The sequence below is a fragment of the Vombatus ursinus genome, unplaced genomic scaffold (genome assembly GCF_900497805.2).
Source record: "Vombatus ursinus unplaced genomic scaffold, bare-nosed wombat genome assembly UNPS02012319.1, whole genome shotgun sequence".
Taxonomy (NCBI): Eukaryota; Metazoa; Chordata; class Mammalia; order Diprotodontia; family Vombatidae; genus Vombatus; species Vombatus ursinus.
The window spans coordinates 1,571,060-1,588,505 of NW_020952097.1; the positions used below are offsets into that span (position 1 = coordinate 1,571,060).

At 40.5% G+C, this 17,446-nt stretch overlaps 2 protein-coding genes across 2 annotated transcripts in view; both read right to left on the bottom strand.

Moving 5' to 3' along the window:
* Positions 1-1,813, bottom strand: part of LOC114039825 (speriolin-like) — a 28,565-nt gene extending 26,752 nt beyond the window's left edge. The window contains exons 1-2 of the mRNA XM_027857707.1: positions 1,070-1,813; positions 553-692 (exon numbers count right to left, since the gene is read on the bottom strand). Of these exons, the coding sequence (XP_027713508.1) occupies positions 553-692; positions 1,070-1,664 (735 nt within the window). The 5' untranslated portion in view covers positions 1,665-1,813. The remainder of the gene's footprint in view (positions 1-552; positions 693-1,069) is intronic.
* Positions 1,814-1,875: 62 nt separating this feature from the next.
* The window catches only part of LOC114039826 (speriolin-like), a 52,331-nt gene continuing 36,760 nt past the window's right edge, over positions 1,876-17,446 (bottom strand). Inside the window, exon 3 of the mRNA XM_027857708.1 lies at positions 1,876-2,888. Within this exon, the coding sequence (XP_027713509.1) occupies positions 1,876-2,888 (1,013 nt within the window). The remainder of the gene's footprint in view (positions 2,889-17,446) is intronic.

The window sequence follows — 17,446 nt, forward strand, 5'->3', positions numbered from 1 at the left end:
ACAGTGAGTAAGTCTTATCAGAAATAAATGAAAAGCATCAGATCTGAACCACTTCACTTTAGAAGGCAGCAGATACACTTAAAACAGCTATTACTATTGAACTCTCCTGGATCCAATGAAGAGTTCTACGTTTCATTAATCTTTTGATCCCATCTCCTGATGGAGACTTCCTGGGTACTACCTTGGGCTAAAAACTATGATTCTTCCCTGTTGCCCTGATACTTGACTTCCAAGTCAAGTCCAGCTTGCTTAACCACTATTCTCATCTTGTCCATAGTGTTAAACTGCTTGTAACCTGGACTGGTGACTGAAATTTTGTAGCCCTCAGTTGGTACCACAAACAGCCAGTCCATACCCAACAAGAGGATTACACTGGCTGACAGTCTTGCCCAGGGTATAATATACTCTTGGGCAGCTCTAGGCCCTAGGGGCTTTTACCACCTCCTGAGAGGTTAGAGGAAGAAGTTAAGGAGTTAAGACCTGAGATTCAGGAGCTAGTGAAATCTATGGGGAGGAGGGGTCAGAAATCAAGGATTGAAACTGTGGTCAGACCTGAATAATTTTTTCAGGGATGTTGGAGACAGTGAATCCGTAGAGGCGTACTCGCTCAGGAAAGATACTGGACAGTATTCGACGGTCAAGTTGGAAGGCAATCTCTCCAACCAGACGCTCACATGTCAGCTGCTTAGCTTCTGAGGAAAAGGAAGAGGACTATGTCAGAAGAAGAAGACAGACAGGGGAGAGAGTGTTCACAGAAGAGGAGAGAAGTAGACAAAACAAGGCATGCTGTTGGGGGGGGGGATAAGGGAATAATGGTAGGGGATCAGTGATTAACAGAAGGAGAGATGGAGGTTAGAAGTTCCACAAATTGAAAAAAGTACAAAAGGTGGGGTCTGAAGATACTGGGGGAAAAAGAATGGTTCATGGCAAAATATATCTATATATCTATATATCTATATATCTATATGAGAGAGAGAGAGAGAGAGAGAGAGAGAGAGAGAGAGAGAGATTTACTGAGAGCCTATATCATGTACATCATGGAAATGACCAGTAAGGGTAGAACACTGACCTCTGTTAGTTTCACTGACTTTACCGGTCTTCCGATGGGCCGTCTTCCTCTCAGTTTCCAGGAGGCTCTTGTTTTTGTGTTCTAAGGAATGGGTCCTTCGGGCATGATTGGCAGGGGAAGAGGAGATGATAGAATGTGGCGGTGGAGAATGAGAGGAATGTGGAGGAGAAAGGGAAGAAGCATGTGAAGTGAGGGCAGTACGTGCTGGGGAATTCTGTAGTTTATTGGAGGAGTCTTTGCATAAAGTTGCATTAAGATTTGGGGTGGAAGATGGGGGAGCATCTTGGTGAAGAGAGGTGGCATCTGCTGTAGAGTGGGTACTAGAGGTAGCAACAGTAACTGGAAGGGCAGATGTGGGAATAGTACCAGCTATGGGGACACTGGCCAAAGCTGAAGACGTGGTGGGAATAGAGGTGTTGCCTTGTGCCAAGGATTCTGGGGATCCAAAGAAGGTTGTGATGGGGGTCCCAATAGTCATGGTACCAAGGGGGGTGGAAGTCTGGGTTGGCTGGCCCACAAACACCATGTTGGAAGGCTCCACATCTGCAGATGGTTTCCAGTCCATTACTCTTTTGTTATCATCAGTGGAAATCATGACTGGCAATCATAGAGAAGGCAGAGTAAGGCAGAATATTAAAGTAAGGTGGGATTTAGAGAAGTGTCAGAATAGTGATAGTGATTAAGGCAAGGAATAAGATTAGAATAGGTAGTGGGATCAGAAAACAGGGTATATTACTTCAGTACCAAAACAATCCATCCCCATGACTTCTTGTCTCTTAGCTCCTGTTCCCCCTCCCCCAACAATCTCAATCATTCTTCCCTGGCACTCCCCCCACCCCACCCCACCTGTTACCTTTGGGAATAGTGGCAGAGGAAACAGGAATGTTGGCTGAGGGTGGAGGACTAGAGGAGCTGTGATGTGTTGCATCCAAAGGCTGATCAGGGCCAATTAGTAGCATGTTGTTGACCATAGAGTTGGGCAACACATTGCCTGAAGGGCTACCTACTGAGCCTATTGTGCCAGATAGGGCAGTGGTTGGAGGGACAGCCATGGGAGCACCCAGAGAACCTGGTAGTGAGCTCAACAGTGTGTTGATTGGAGGGATAGCCATGGGAGCACCCAGAGAACCTGGTAGTGAGCTTGGCAGCATGTTGATTGGAGGGACAGCCATGGGAGCACTCAGAGAGCCTGTCAGTGAGCTTGACGGTGTACTGATCGGAGGCACAGCCATGGGAGCACTCAGAGAGCCTGGCAGTGAGCTTGACAACATGCTGACTGGAGGGACAGCCATTGAACCTGTTTGTGGACTGCCTACAGAGGCTGCTGGGGGACTGGGGCCCATAAGAGGGCTTTTTGTGGGGCTAGTCATAGGACTGACTATTTGTGCATTGTTAATAGAGCCAGACAGAGGCCCCGACGATAGGCTGCCGTTAGTAGAAGCAACCAAAGGGACAGTTTCAGAGGCTATCGCTGGACTGCTTAAAGGGGCAGGTGTGGAGTAAGGCAAAGCATTTGCCAGTAAGCTGTTTGGAGATGTAGCTATGGAATCAGCCAGTTGATTATTCAGGTTGCTAGTTAGAAAGCTGAACAGTGGAGTGTTTGGAAGAACAGCCACACGGCCAGGTATTGTATTATTTGGAGGATGGGGCGGAGGATGAGGCAAAGGACCGGTCAGAGGGCTGGATGCAGGGCCAGTCGAAATGCTGGTCGAAGGGCTGGACTGTGAGTTGTTCAGAATTTCAGCCAATGAGGTTAGGATTCCTAAGTCATCAGATGCAGGGTTTTGTGTTGATACTGGGGCTGCGGGTGGAAAGACACCTGAGTAGAAACAAAAAGAAGCTAGTGAGAACTCAGATCTCTGGGAAGGAGCTGGAATTGGTGATGGGATTCCAGAGGCCACCTCCTATTTCATCTAGCTAGAGTGGCTTCTTCCTACCACCTATGGAGAGATTAGCCAAACTTCATCCTCAGCCCTTGATTATCTTAACTATGCTCTCTTTGGAAGAGCAGGGTTTATTTGTTATGAGTCAAGGGTATATGGGCATCTAGGTGGCACAGTGGATAGAGTGCCAGGCTTTAAGTCAGGAAGACTCATCTTCCTGAATTCAAAACCAGCCTCAGACACTTACTAGCTGTGTGACCCTGGGCAAGTCACTTAACCCTGTTTGCTTCAATTTCCTCAACTGAAAACGAGCTGGAGAAGGAAATGGCAAACCACTCCAGAATCTTTGCCAAGAAAAACCCAAAAGAGATCAAGAAGAATCCGACAGGACTGAACAATAACACCACCAAAAACAACTAAAGACATTGACTATATAACCCATGACTAGTGGTCCTCTAAAGACTCTCAGTTCACATGGACCAGCTTGGATATCCAGGGTCAATCTGAAAAAGGATAACCTTTTTTTGCTCTAAATCACTATGGATTAGAGAAATGGAAATCAAAACAACTCTGAGGTACCACGTCACACCTATCAGATTGGTCAACATGACAAAACAGGAAAATGATAAATGCTGGAGAGTATGTGGGAAAATGGGAACACTAATGCATTGTTGGTGGAGTTGTGAGCTGATCCAACCATTCTGGAGAGCAATTTGGAACTATGCCCAAAGGGCTATATAATTGTGCATACCCTTTCACTCAGCAATAGCACTTTTAGGCCTTTATCCCAAAGAGATCATCAAAATGGGAAAAGGACCCACAAAAATAGAAATAGCAGCTCTTTTAATGGTGGCAAAGAATTGGAAATTGAGGAGATGCTCATCAATTGGGGAATGGCTGAACAAATTGTGGTATATGAGTATCACAGAATACTATTGTGCTACAAGAAATGATGAGCAGGCAGACTTCAGAAAAACCTAGAAAGACTTATATGAACTGATGGTGAGTGAAATGAGCAGAATGAGGAGAGCGTTGTACATGGTAATAGCCACATTGTGTGATGATTAACTTGGCTCTTTTCAGCAATGCAAGGATTCAGAGGACTCATGATGGAAAATGGTGTCCATATCTAGAAAAAGAACTATGGAGTCTGAATGCAGATTGAAGCATACTATTTGTTCTCTCTCTCTCTCTCTTTTTTTTTTCGTTTGTTTCTTCTTTCTCATGGTTTTCCCCATTGGTTCTAATTATTCTTTACAATATGACTAATGTCAATACAGGTTCAATATGAAAGTATATGTAGAGCCTATATTGAATTGCATGCTACCTTGGGGTGGGGTGAAAGGAGAGATGGGGAGAAAATTTGGAACTCAAAATCTTATTGAAGGGAATGTTGAAAACGAAAAATAAATAAATAAATTTTTTTTAAAAAAGGATCATTTTTTTCTTTTTTTTGGCTTATTCCCTGCCTTCCCTCCAACTTGGAAATGCTCCAGGAAAATCTACTAACACTTATAACACTCTTCCCCTATGTGAAATCTATTATACTCATGTTATAGCTTGTGTCTGGATTTCCCCAAATGTGGATAAAGGAGTCCTAAGCTTTCATAGCTACTAAATGTATATTGGGTACAGGAAAGTCTTTATTTTACCACATAGAAAATGGAGCAGATGCAGAAGACTCACAGAAACCTAGTAAGTTACAAACAAACAAATAAAAAACAAACCTACATATAAAGTATTCAAGAGAAATTATGGGCTAGAATAAAATTTTAGAAAGATTGCCAAGAAAACCCCCGATGGGGTTATGAAGAGTCAAACATGACTGAAGGGACTGAACAACCACAAAAACTAAAACTTTAGGGATGCAGCCAAGGTAACCTTAGAGGAAAATTTATTATAAATGCACAAAAATATTTATAGCAGCTCTTTTTATGGTGACAAAAAATTGGAAATTGAGGGGATACCCATGAGTTGAGGAATGGCTAAACAAGCTGTGGTGTATGAATGCAATGGAATACTATTTTGCCATAAGAAATGTTGAACAGGTGGATTTCAGAAAAACCTGGAAAGACCAACATGAACTGATGTAAAGTGAAATGAGCAGAACCAGACTGGGATCAGGGAGACTCATCTTTCCTGAGTTCAAATCTAGCCTCAGACACATGCTAGCTGTGTGACCAAGGGCAAGTCATTTAACTTCTCTCATCCTCAGTTTCCCCATCTGTAAAATGGAGATAATAATAGCATCTACTCTACAGGGTTGTTGTGTGGATCAATGAGACAGCATATGCAAAGTGCTATAAATGCTAGAACTTTATTATTATATTAGACCTTTATCAGAGAAACTTAAAGATTTTCCTAATTGTTTCTTCTTATTTTTGAAGTTTAACTACAGTAAAAAATTAAGGTTTCAACTGCATTTTATTGTGCATGTGCAGAAACTTTTCACTTTTGTGTAATAAAATTATACATTTTATCTTTTATGATCATCTTTATCCCTAGTTTTTGATACGAATTTTCTTTCCTCTCCATGGTTGTAAAATATATCTCCTTTTTTCCCATTTTTAAAAAATAAAGTGACTTTTTATATTAGGAGATGTATCCATTTGGAGCTAATTGTGGTAGATAGTATAAAACTGCTTTCCTATTTTCTCAATTTTTGTCAAATAGAAAGTTTTAACCCTGGGGTTGGTTTCTTTGGGTTTCTTGGATCTTAATTGAGCAGCTGGGTGCCCAGGCTGGAGTCAGGAAGATTCATTTTCTTGAGTTCAAATCTGGCCTCAGACACTTACTAACTGTGTGATCTTGGGCAAGTCAAACATGACTGAAAAATGACAGAGAACAATTTACTAAGTTTGGTTGCTTCTGGGTCATATTTGCCTAATCTGTTCCATCAATAATTTTTTTCCACTTTTAAACAATATTAAATAGTTTTGATGATTACCAATTTATAGTGATGAGGGAGAAAAGAGTGCTTGAGGCAGGTGGAGCAAGCAGGATTTGAGATAGGAGATAAGATGCAGGATGTGACCAGTCAGGAAAGTGATCAAAGAAGACTATGGGGGCAGCTAGGTGGCACAGTGGATAGAGCACCGGCCCTGGAGTCAGGAGGACCTGAGTTCAAATCCGGCCTCAGACACAAAATACTCACTAGCTGTGTGACCCTGGGCAAGTCACTTAACTCCATTGCCTAGTGAAAAAAAAAATAAAAAAGAAGATTATGCATTAAAGCCCCCACTGTGGACTTAATCTGTGTGCTTTCACAAAGCACCCCCAATTCCAGAACAATTCTTCCCCTCCACTTTCCTGTTCCCTTTGTTTATCACCTCCAGATTACCTGATATCCCAGGCATTTTGGAGCCACTCTTGATTCTCCCATTCTATTGTTCTCTTGCCCCTATTCCATAAAATTGTATTTACCTTTGACCTAGCTAATGGCCTTTGCCTCCTATGGGAAGCAGAAACCACTCTGCTCCCTTGGGGAAGCAGGGCCTGTGACCTATACTTTTGCCTCCCACATGGAGTAGAGCCTATTGGGGCCCTGCCTCACAGGGAGCAGGCTTGCTTGGGTGCATCACCCCAATAAATGCCTTTCTTTAACTTGGAGACTGTCCGAGTGAATTCTTTCAGGACACTAGGATAGGCATGTCTATTCCTCATCATTTCAGGTAGCACCCCAGCATTCTTGGGGTTCACCCTGAACTCATCACCAATGGCTACAGAGAAGGTCTAAGTGAATTCTTTCACACCTGAACTGCTCTCCCAACTCTGACCTCAACAATAGTATAATTTAAGATTCTTGTACTTTGGACTTCTCCCTCCAGGTTGAATACCTCCCCTTTCCCCTTCTTCACTTTTCAGCTTCCTTTTCTGAGTGGGAATCCCTATTAGATTATAAGCTCCTTGAGGACAGAGACTGTTTTTTCTTTTCATATTTGTATCCTTAGCACTGAGGGCAGCCAGGTGGTACAGTGGATAGAATGCTGGGTCTGGAATTAGGAAGACATCTTCCCGAGGTCAAATCTGATTGCAGACACTTATTAGCTGTGTGAGCCTATGCAAGTCACTTAAACCCTATTTGCCTCAATTTCCTCAACTGAAAATGAGCTGGAGAAGTAAATGGGAAACCACTCTAGAATCTTTGCCAAGAAAACCACAAATGGGGTCACAAAGAGTCTGAAATGACTGAACAACAGCAGTCCTCAGCACTTAGCACAGTGTGTAGCACAAAGCTTAATAGATGCTTTATTGCATTAAGTAGGTACTTAATTAATGTTTATCGACTGACTGACCACTAGAACCCTTTTATTCCTAATTTTTATCATTGTTTCCTTTGTGGTTTTTGACCTTTTGTTTCCCAGATTTATTTTACCTTACTACAGTTACATTCTCTAAATTGCAACCAAACTGGCCTATTTTTTTGTTCCCTGAACCCAGTATTACGTCTCCCACATCTGTGCCTTTGAACAAGCTGTCTCTCCCCCTTCTCCCCACACCTGGAATATATATTCCCTCAACACTCTGTGAGAAAGGATTAGATGCTATGCTTCCACAGCAGAACAAGGGAATTCTGAGAAGGACTTCCAAGTGGATAGTCCCTCAACCAATCAGAAAGTGCCCCAAACATTCTGTAAACAAGTAGTTCCTTTAGCCTGGAGGCTAAACCGGTTGCAACCCATCGGGGTCAAGGACCAGGCAAAGGCTTTTCTCCACTGCCTTGCTTAATAAGCTTATTGACTATTAACTGACACACTCTGACGGCAGAGATAGCCGCCATTTTTGAACATGGGACTCATGAACTAACATGAAAAGGAGGAACATGGAGGAACATGGGATGGGTGGTTCAGAAAAAGTGGAACTCAGATGAGCTGGTACAATCCTGGGCTCAGGTGGGAGGAGTATGGATCTTACTAACCATTGAAAAGTTGATTCTACTGCTGTGCCAGTGTGCACGTGCTACTAGGGTGCAGTGTGCCTACTTCTCATGAGAAGGGTAATAAAGGTTTTCCTTCCCTCACTCCTGTAGTAGATTTTTGTTTCAGATTTTTCTAACAACTCACCTCAGAGAAGCCCATGCTTCCTTGAAGGTTTATCTCAGGTTCCACCTCTTTCAGAATGCCTTTCCTGATTCCTTTCTTCAAATTATTTTGTATTTATTTATCTGTATATGCTGTTTTCTCCAGTGTAATGTAAGCCCCTGGAGGGTAGGGACTGTTTTTCATTTTGTCTCTGTATTTCCAGTACCTAGTAGACTACTTTGAACATAATATATACTTAATAGTTGTTTGTCGAGCTGCAATGAATTGGGAGGAGAGAAAGAGGACATTCTAGGAATAGGGAATGCTTATGAATAAGATGTGAATACCTTTGAGTGGAAAAGTACAGAGCATCTATAGTGAGCTGTCCAGTCTGGGCTTCATTAAGGAGTTGACATTTCATTTAGGCTTCCAATGACGCACAGGAATTGAGGAAATTGAAGGGGGCAAATGGAATACGACAAGCAAAGGCAAGGGATTTTGAAAGTGTAGAGGGTGGGCAGTGTGAACCCCCACAAATGAACCCCAATTTTGAAACAGTCAGCTCTAAGACACAAATGAAATTGTGATGTGTGTTCGCAGTTTAATTTCTCTCAAGCTGGCTTGACATGCATTGCATGGGAGTTTAGTCAAAAGCTGGGCCCCCCTAAGGGTGCCAGTTCAGAAATGGCTCAATTTGGAGGTTTGGGGATACAGCCTTATATCTTCTTTGAAGAGCAGGTGTTCCGAATGGATGACAATCAGCTCCGGTAGGTGGGCCATATTAAAATGAGAGTCTTTCATAAGGTCATTCAATCCTGATCAAACAGACATAAATTTCCATATCACCTGTCTTGACAATAGGGAGGAATCAACATTCTCCCAGACCTGTATAGGCGACATAATAAGCAGGAACAGACTCATTTAGATTACATCTTTTTTATTTTTTTTTTATGAGACAATGGGGTTAAGTGATTTGCCCAGGGTCACACAGCTGCTAAGTGTTATGTGTCTGAGGCTGTAGTTGAACTCAGGTCCTCCTGACTCCAAGGCCAGAGCTCTATCCACTGTGCCACCTAGCTGCCCCTGTTTAGATTATATCTTAACAGGTCCTTCTGAAGAAGGACTGAACTTAGAAAGAAAGGGAGATGAGGAAGCTCTGAGTTTCCAAGATAATGATTACTAAGAAGAATCACTTTTCACAGCAGGAAATAGCAGAGTTCCATTGGATATTATCTCATTAGCATGCGGTAGCAAAAAATTAGAAACAAAGAGGACCTCTACCAATTGTCAAATGGCCGAGTAAATTGCAGTGTGATGGAATGTTATCATCCCACAAGAAGTTACAAATATGAAGAATTCAGAAAAACTTGGGAATTTTGAACTGAAGTAGGTCTGTTATGAAGTGATGCAGGGATTTTTAAAAAAGGTAAATATGTACAATGATTACAATGATGTAAGTGAAAATAACATTGAAAGACAATAAATCAATGAAGGGCTTAGCCCAGTTCCTGGAACATGGTAAGACTTAATAAACTCTTGTTGACAGATGAAACAATAACCAATCTTGACTCCAGAGGATTGACAGTGTAATATGCCTTCCTCCTCATACAACCTAACTTAGAGAGGTGGGGGAGATATATATATGAAGAATGAGACGCATTATGGTGCCCAAGTAGTAATATCAACCCATATACAACCTATTTTTTGTCTTCTATAAGCTCATAGAAAATGCATTGTCACTTAATAAATCAATTAACCATTAAAGGAGGTGTACTTCATAATTTGTCCACTAAGTGGCACTATACTCGAGCCCAAATCAAACGGCATTATCAGAATCTACCGGCATGAGCCTCCTTTGTGAACTGAGCGTTGCAGGCTTCTTAAGAACCGAAAAATTTCTACTTGCCACCAGAAGGTACACAGCTGAAAATCTTTGACTAATGCCCCAGCGCCACACAGTTTGAAAGTGAAATACCACTCCAAATTATCGGAAAAACCACTACCGTTCTCCACCTCCCACCCTGGGAAATTTCCACTGACCCTTTCTCCTTACATTACGCAGCCCAGCAACATTGCGGGCGCATAACTTATTCCGCTTCATAGAATGCTCAGTGTCATTGCTTTCTGCCATTTCTGCTGACCATCCTCATTACTTCCATACGGATCGTCTGGAGAGAAACTTCAAATCCCTCTAGGTTCCGCAGGTCAGGTAGGGATTAATGGAAGGTGTAACAACGACAACAACAACAACAATTAGTATTTAGGTAGCGCTTTAAAGTTTGCAAAATGCCATAATGCTGTCTCATTAGATGGCATACCTTCTGGGGCTTGTCATAGGTCAGGACTTCCCCAAGGGAGCATAAGGTAGAGAGAGGAAGCAGTCCCATTCTTCATCTCATCTTCTGAAAAAAAAAAGATTTTTCACAAACTGCTGGTTCTGTCCCGCTCTAGTCTTGCCTCTTTTGCAAGAGACCCATCCCTGGTCCTGGTCATAACAGACACCTCAGCAGCCACAGTAGCAGCAAAAAGCCGTGCCCATTGACGGCCATATTTCACTCCTTTCCTCCTCCCCCCCAAAAGCAGTCCTACATCGATCCCTCTTGAATGCCTACTTCCTACACCAAACAAAGAATGGACGGGAAATCTTTATCAAAGGCAAAAACCACCAAAAGACAAAAAGTGTTAAAGGTCAACTTGTATTCAAATCTAGCTCCATCTCCATACCTTTCCTGTAGTTTCATCTTTGCCCCAAGCAGCTGCTCAGGTTGTCCCACTTTCAACGCCTCACTGACAGTTTCTCTTTTGAGGACCACTCTAGCTCCCACAGGGATCAAACAGGTAGGCCCCCACTACAGATGAAAAATTCAGTATCAGTGGGACTGTGGGAAAACAAGCACACTAATTCATTAGGAGTGGAATTATGGATTGGTCCAACTATTTTGGAAAACAATTTGTAATCATGCAAGAAAAGTTTTAAAAAATCATTATGCCACTGTTAGCCAGCAATTCTTTTACTGAGTTTATATTCCAAGACTGTTATTGACAACAATAAAAACCCCACCTGTATGTGACAGTGGTGTAAATTAGGTATACTCTTGGTGGGCAGCCCAAGTGATACTTGATGTACCATAAAACAATCCACACCTAGCTTGTGCTCTACTTTCTGTAAACCTACAGAGAATCAAATTAATTTATTAAAAAAATGATAAAAAGGGACTGTAGTATATAATTTGGTCACCAGGTGGTGCTATTCTCAAAAACCACAAGCTCACTAGTCTGCATCAGAAGGCATTTATATATATATATATACACACACACACACACACACACACACACACACACACACACATATATATACACACACACATATATACATACATACACTAATTCTTATACACCATAGTTGGGAGAGATTCTTCTGACAAAAGCCAGCATTTACTGCCTATACCACTCTCTTTAGCACTTGATAGTATATATAATCTTGTTTTGGTTTTTTTTTCCTATAAGGATGTAAGTTACCTAAGGTTGGGGAACTCATCAGCTGCTATTTCTCAGAGGACCTAATATTGCTTGAGCTTATTTCAGTTGCTCAACAAACATTGATTTGAAATCCAACAAATGTCATAGTCTCTGATTTGCAACATGCATTTGATGAGTGTTACAGGTATGGTGACCAATATATTTAAGAAATGGAGGATGATTTTCTTTTATCAAGAGAAAGAAAGCATACTTTTAATAAGGCCTTGCAAAAGAAATATCCTTACATCAGATTCTGTGTCTCCATTCAGAGTTTAGAAATTTGGTCATCATATCTATAGTCATAGATATTGGAATTGGAATGGATCTCAGGAGTCATCTACTTCAAAACCATCATTTTAAAAATAAGATAACTGAGTCATAGCAAGGTCAAATGACTTGCCCAAGGTCACACAGCAGTAAATGGCAGAACTGGTATCTGGACCCAGGAATTTTCTGCTGACATAGATTTTGAGCATCCGGAGTTACCTTCATGCCATAAAGAGGTATTAGAATTGGACTTTAGCAGAGGACAGTAAGGGATGATACCTCAGGACTGTATGATCTGAAAAGAAAATTGAACAGCCATGTGGGGAAAGCAAAGAATAATATATAGACAGTCCAAATGTTTCATTCTTATGCACTGAAGGGAGGAGGGGTAGAAGCATTTATTAAGTGCCAACAATATCTTAGGCATTATATAAGTGCTTTACAAAAATTATCTTGTTTAATCCATGGAATCTTAAAAAACCAAGAAAAAAGCTGCCTGTGTTCTAGGTAGATCATTAATGAAAGATTTATGGAAGGGCAAAAACAAAGATTGAAAAAGGTAAAAAGTTGTGCTTTGTACCACCGGAGGTAAGTACCACATCAATGAGATCATAGATTCCTTTAAGTGTAGTATTATTTTAAAATATACATAGGCTTAAAGATCACGTACACACATATGCATGTCTAGCAATATTGCACATATATAATGCAATATATAAATCACATATACATAATAAATATCACATATGTGATAAATTACATGTTATACATGTTTGATGTCATTTATTGCACATGTGAAATAAGTAATTTATTGTCCATGTGTTATTAATGATGTCTTATACATGTGATAAATGTTATATATCATATGTGTGATATTAGATTATGTGATATATAACACATTCCAATGGTGTAACTCATTAGATTATCCATCTGATTAACAGTCTTTATTTATTTGTCTTTTTTTTCTGTGCAGATCATTAGATCAAACTCTTTTGACTGTTAGTGGATCTCACTGAGGAGGCCCTTCTAGTTTTATAGAGCTTCATGCAAACAGCAGGATGGCATCTTTATATGGTAAAGGACTCCACCATTGTGGGTAATCCAATGGACAGTTCATGTTAGGTAAGTAACAATTAATTGCTTGTATGCAAGAAATGGAGTAAAGGAATATTTGAAGGATCCAAAAGTTTGTTGTTGTGGTATTCCCTCCACCAATGCAGCTAATAACTTTTTTTCTAACTTAATCAATGGTCTTTGAGAGTTGTTATGGCCAGTTGAATTAAACACTGTGCAGGCAACTTGGTCATGAGACTCTAGAAGTATAACTAGGCCAATCTTCAGACAACAGACATAATAATACATCATACACCTCACCTCCCAGCCCCGGGCATTTAGGTCCCTTCCAGTTTCAAATCTTATCCTATGATGCAGGAGGTTTTAATGAGAAGGAAGTCAAACAAAGGTAGTAGGTAAGCAAGATACATGTATTCTTATAGTACCTCAGATTTAGGAGGAAGAGACCTCCTCAGTAGCCATCTAGTCCAACATATACCCGAACAAAAATCCCCGCTACAACAGAGCCAGCAAGTAGTGATCTAGACATCTAGACTGTTTGAAGACTTCCAGGGACAGGGAACCCATTAACTTGAGAGGAAATCAAGGACTTTTCAGTCATGTAACTAACAAAATGGAAGACTAGATACTTTCTCTGATCCTCAAAACTTCTCAGACCTCTCAAAAATAGAAATTATGGGCCAGAGATAAAGCAATTTCAATTATCTCTAATGGTCTAGGAATCAAAAACTCAGAACTCCATGAACTAATGCCTAATTTATGCTCACTCAGCTTCCCCCTGCCCTACCATCAAGCATCCTCTCCAGCAAGGCTATACAAGCTGACCCAACCCATGGGTTTGCCACAGAATGCTATCCCATACCTTGCCCCTCCCCCTTTCCAGCTCTGTAGAGATCCACATTACAAACTGGAGAAATTTGCTGAGTCTTCAATTTCCAGCACCAAGGTAGCATTCCATGTTTCAGAAAAGAAGAGTAACAAAGGAAATAGGCTTGTAACAGAGCTCAACTCTACACCTTGACCCCAGGCCTCCCTTCCCAGTGAAGCAGATATCTAAACTACAAATAGCAGAAAAATGGAAAGGGTTTAGCATCCACTTGGAACCAGTTGTTCCCCCTAAAAGTTATTTGGAGCATAGACCTAAGCTGGTGAAACATGAATTGCCCCAGGGTTAGTGTGAGAAGAGGTTGAGACACTGAGATATAGTCCCCAGAGAAATGACCATCAGAAGGGAAGAAGTCAGCAAATGAGCAATAGGGGAAAGTAGGCTGAAACTGTCAAAGATCTCAGCAGATAAACCAAGAGGATACATTAACAGCAGAAGAACATATGGCCTCTAGATCTACAAACCAGGTCAGGCATCTATGAATAAACAGTGCAAAACAAAACCAAAAAAAGAACATTATGGAAAACCTGATTTCCGTAACCTGATTAGGTAGAGGACCCTGTAAATTTTGAGGAGAGCACGGAATAACAACAAGCTATTCCTAAGTGGTTTAAAAGAAAAATGACAATCGTGAGAGCAGAATTTATGGGCCATACAGCAGAAATAAATGGCAGAATGGAAAAATTTTAATCCACTGTGGCAAGTTTCACCAAAGAAACAAGAGATGACAATTGATTAGGAATGCACAGAAGTGAAGAAAAATCTGGAAGAAGAGAAGCAAAAAGCAACAGCATTAAAAGAAAACATGCTTTCCATATAAGCAAAACCCGAACATCAAAATGCAAGAAATAATACAAGAAAACTGCTTAGAACTTCTGGACAAAGAAGACAAAGTATCATCAAAAGAATTGATAGAGTGTCACTGGGAAAAAAAAACCCCCAACAACCCAAGACTGAAAACTCCAAGATATGTGGTGGTTAAATTTAATAACTCCATGGAGAAACAACATATAATGCTGGAAAATGTTTTTTATTATGCATCAGGGAAATCCAAAAAAGCAGGATACAACCATGTTATCAGATGAAGCAAAAAACATTTAAAAAAAAAGGTATAAACAAGGAAACATGTTATGCTAAAAGGAACCATAGACAACAAATCTGTATCAGTATTTAATATATATGCTCCAAATGCTAATCATCCAAATTCATAAAGAAAATGTTAACTGAGCTGTAAGATGACATAGATAACCGTACAGTAATGAAGGAGATAGATTTCGGTGTTCCTCTCTCAATTTTGGATAAGTCTAATAGAAAGATAAACAAAAGGTAAAACAGAACCAAACATTGCTGGAGAAACTAGAGCTAAAACACTTCTGTTATCTTTCATTGGAATTGCAAGAGTATATTCAACATGTTCTCCATTCTCATCCCAGTGTGATAAATCCTTCCTTGATGACAAGCTTCTAACTTGTCTCGGCCAGGAAAATTGTTTCACCCTGTCCTTTTGTGGATTCTGTCACTCCAAAATTTGTCATAAGTCACTATTTAAATTTGTTTAGAGGGTAGTTTGGGAGAGGTTCTAGCTAGTCCCCGCCTTTTCTCCATCATCTTGACTCCACTCCACTAAACGTTCATTTTTTTTCAAAATTTTGAGTTCTAAATTCTAGCCCTCCCTCCTTTCTCTCCCTACCTTGAGAAGGCAAGCAACTTCATATAGATTATACAGGTACAGTCATGCAAAACATAGTTCCGTATTAGTCATATTGTAAAAGAAAACACAGACTAAAAGATACCAAGAAAAATAAAGTTTTTTTATTCTTTTTTCTCTTTTTTAATTTATTTTTTAAAGTTTTTTTTAAAAGGATGCTTTGATCTGCATTTAGACTGCATCAGTTCCTTCTCTGGAGATGGATAGTACTTTTTATCCTAAGTCCTTTGGAATTGTCATGGGTCATTGTATTGCTAGGAATACTTAAGTCATTCACAGTTGATCATCATACAATATTGCTGTTACTGTGTACAGTATTCTCCTGGTTCTGCTCATTTCATTTGCATTAGTTCATGTAAGTATTTCCAGGTTTTTCTGAGATCATCCTGCTTGCCTTTTCTTATAGCACAATGGTATTCCACCACAATCACATGCCACAACTTGTTCAGCCATTCCCCAATTGATGGGCATCCCCTCCATTTCCAATTCTTTGCCACCAAAAAAGAGCTGCTATAAATATTTTTGTACATATAGATCCTTTTCCATTTTAAAAAATCTCTTTGGGATACAGACCTAGTAATGGTATTGCTGGTTCAAAGAGCATGAATGGTTTTAAAGTCCTTTGGGTATAGTTCCAAATTGCTGTAGAACACGTATTCTTAATCAAACAAGAGATAGAGGTAATTATCAAAGATACTACTCTGTATTGTCCGGTATATATTCTCATGTGTATACTTTCTCTGATTTCTGTTCTGCTATAAACCTGGATAAATGGATTTCTTTGCTACTTGTTACAAGTGTCTTTTGTGGGACTAGTATTTGGTAGAGTGTCAAGTCTTGGTTATAAAGCTTGGGACTCTCATTTTTCCATTAAGAAACTATGATCAGAAGTTTAATTTGAACCTGAAAATATATCCCCTCTACTAATAATATTTAAGGGAGCAGATAGATATAATTCTAACCTAATTCTCTCTCTGAGGAGAGCAGAGTGGCCAAGCTTATGGCTCTAACATCCTGCTTGTCCTCGTGGTAGGAAATAAAATCTCCCTTACATAAGGATAAGGCGAGAAGAGGCTAGAGATGTTTATTCTGCCTTCTTTTGAGTCATACAATGACATCCCAGTGCTACATGTGATGGGAGGTAGGGGGTGGGGGGATAGGAATAACTTGTGCTACAAAAATATTTGTGTGCACTACAAATTTATGTTGCACAATCTCAACTGAGCCCTCACTGCTGCTCAACAATCTTTCTACACCTACTTTATCAACGCACTATGCCACGTCCACAAGGGCTACAAATCTTCTCTTCTCCCACATACTGCTTTACTTGGTAATCTGATTAGCAATCTTGGATTTAATGATCATTTCTATGCTGATGACCCTCAAATCTACCTATCCATCTCTATCCTCCTGCTGACTTTCAATCTTGCATCTCCAGCTGCCCTTTAGACATCTCAAACAACATTTCCAGTAGGCATTTTAAACTCAATATATCCCAAACTGAAAGATAATGATGTTTCCCCTTAAACTTTTCTTTCTTCTAAACTTCCTTATTACCACAGAAGGGACCACCATCTTCCCAGTTCTCCAGACTCAACAGCTTAGGAGTCATCCTGGATTCCCCACTCTCCCTCACCCCCCATATCCAATCTGTTGCTAAAACCTGTCGATTTCACCTTTGCAGCATCTCTCAAATACACTCTTTCTCTCCTCTGACGTATTCCTCTCCTCTCCTCTGCCACCTTCTTGGTGTAGCCATCATCACCTTACACTTGCTGGTTGATCTGCCTGCTACAAGCCTCTGCTTCTCCAGTCTATCCTCCATTCGTTACCAAAATGATTTTCCTAAAGTACTGGTCTATCACCCTCCCACTGATCCCTTATCACCTCCAGGAAGATATAAAACCCCACGGCATTCAAAATGCTTCATAGCCTCTCCCTACTCTACTTTTCCAGGCTTCTTATACCTTATCCTGCTCCTCTCCTCCTCCCTTCCTTCCTATATACTTTTCAATCCAG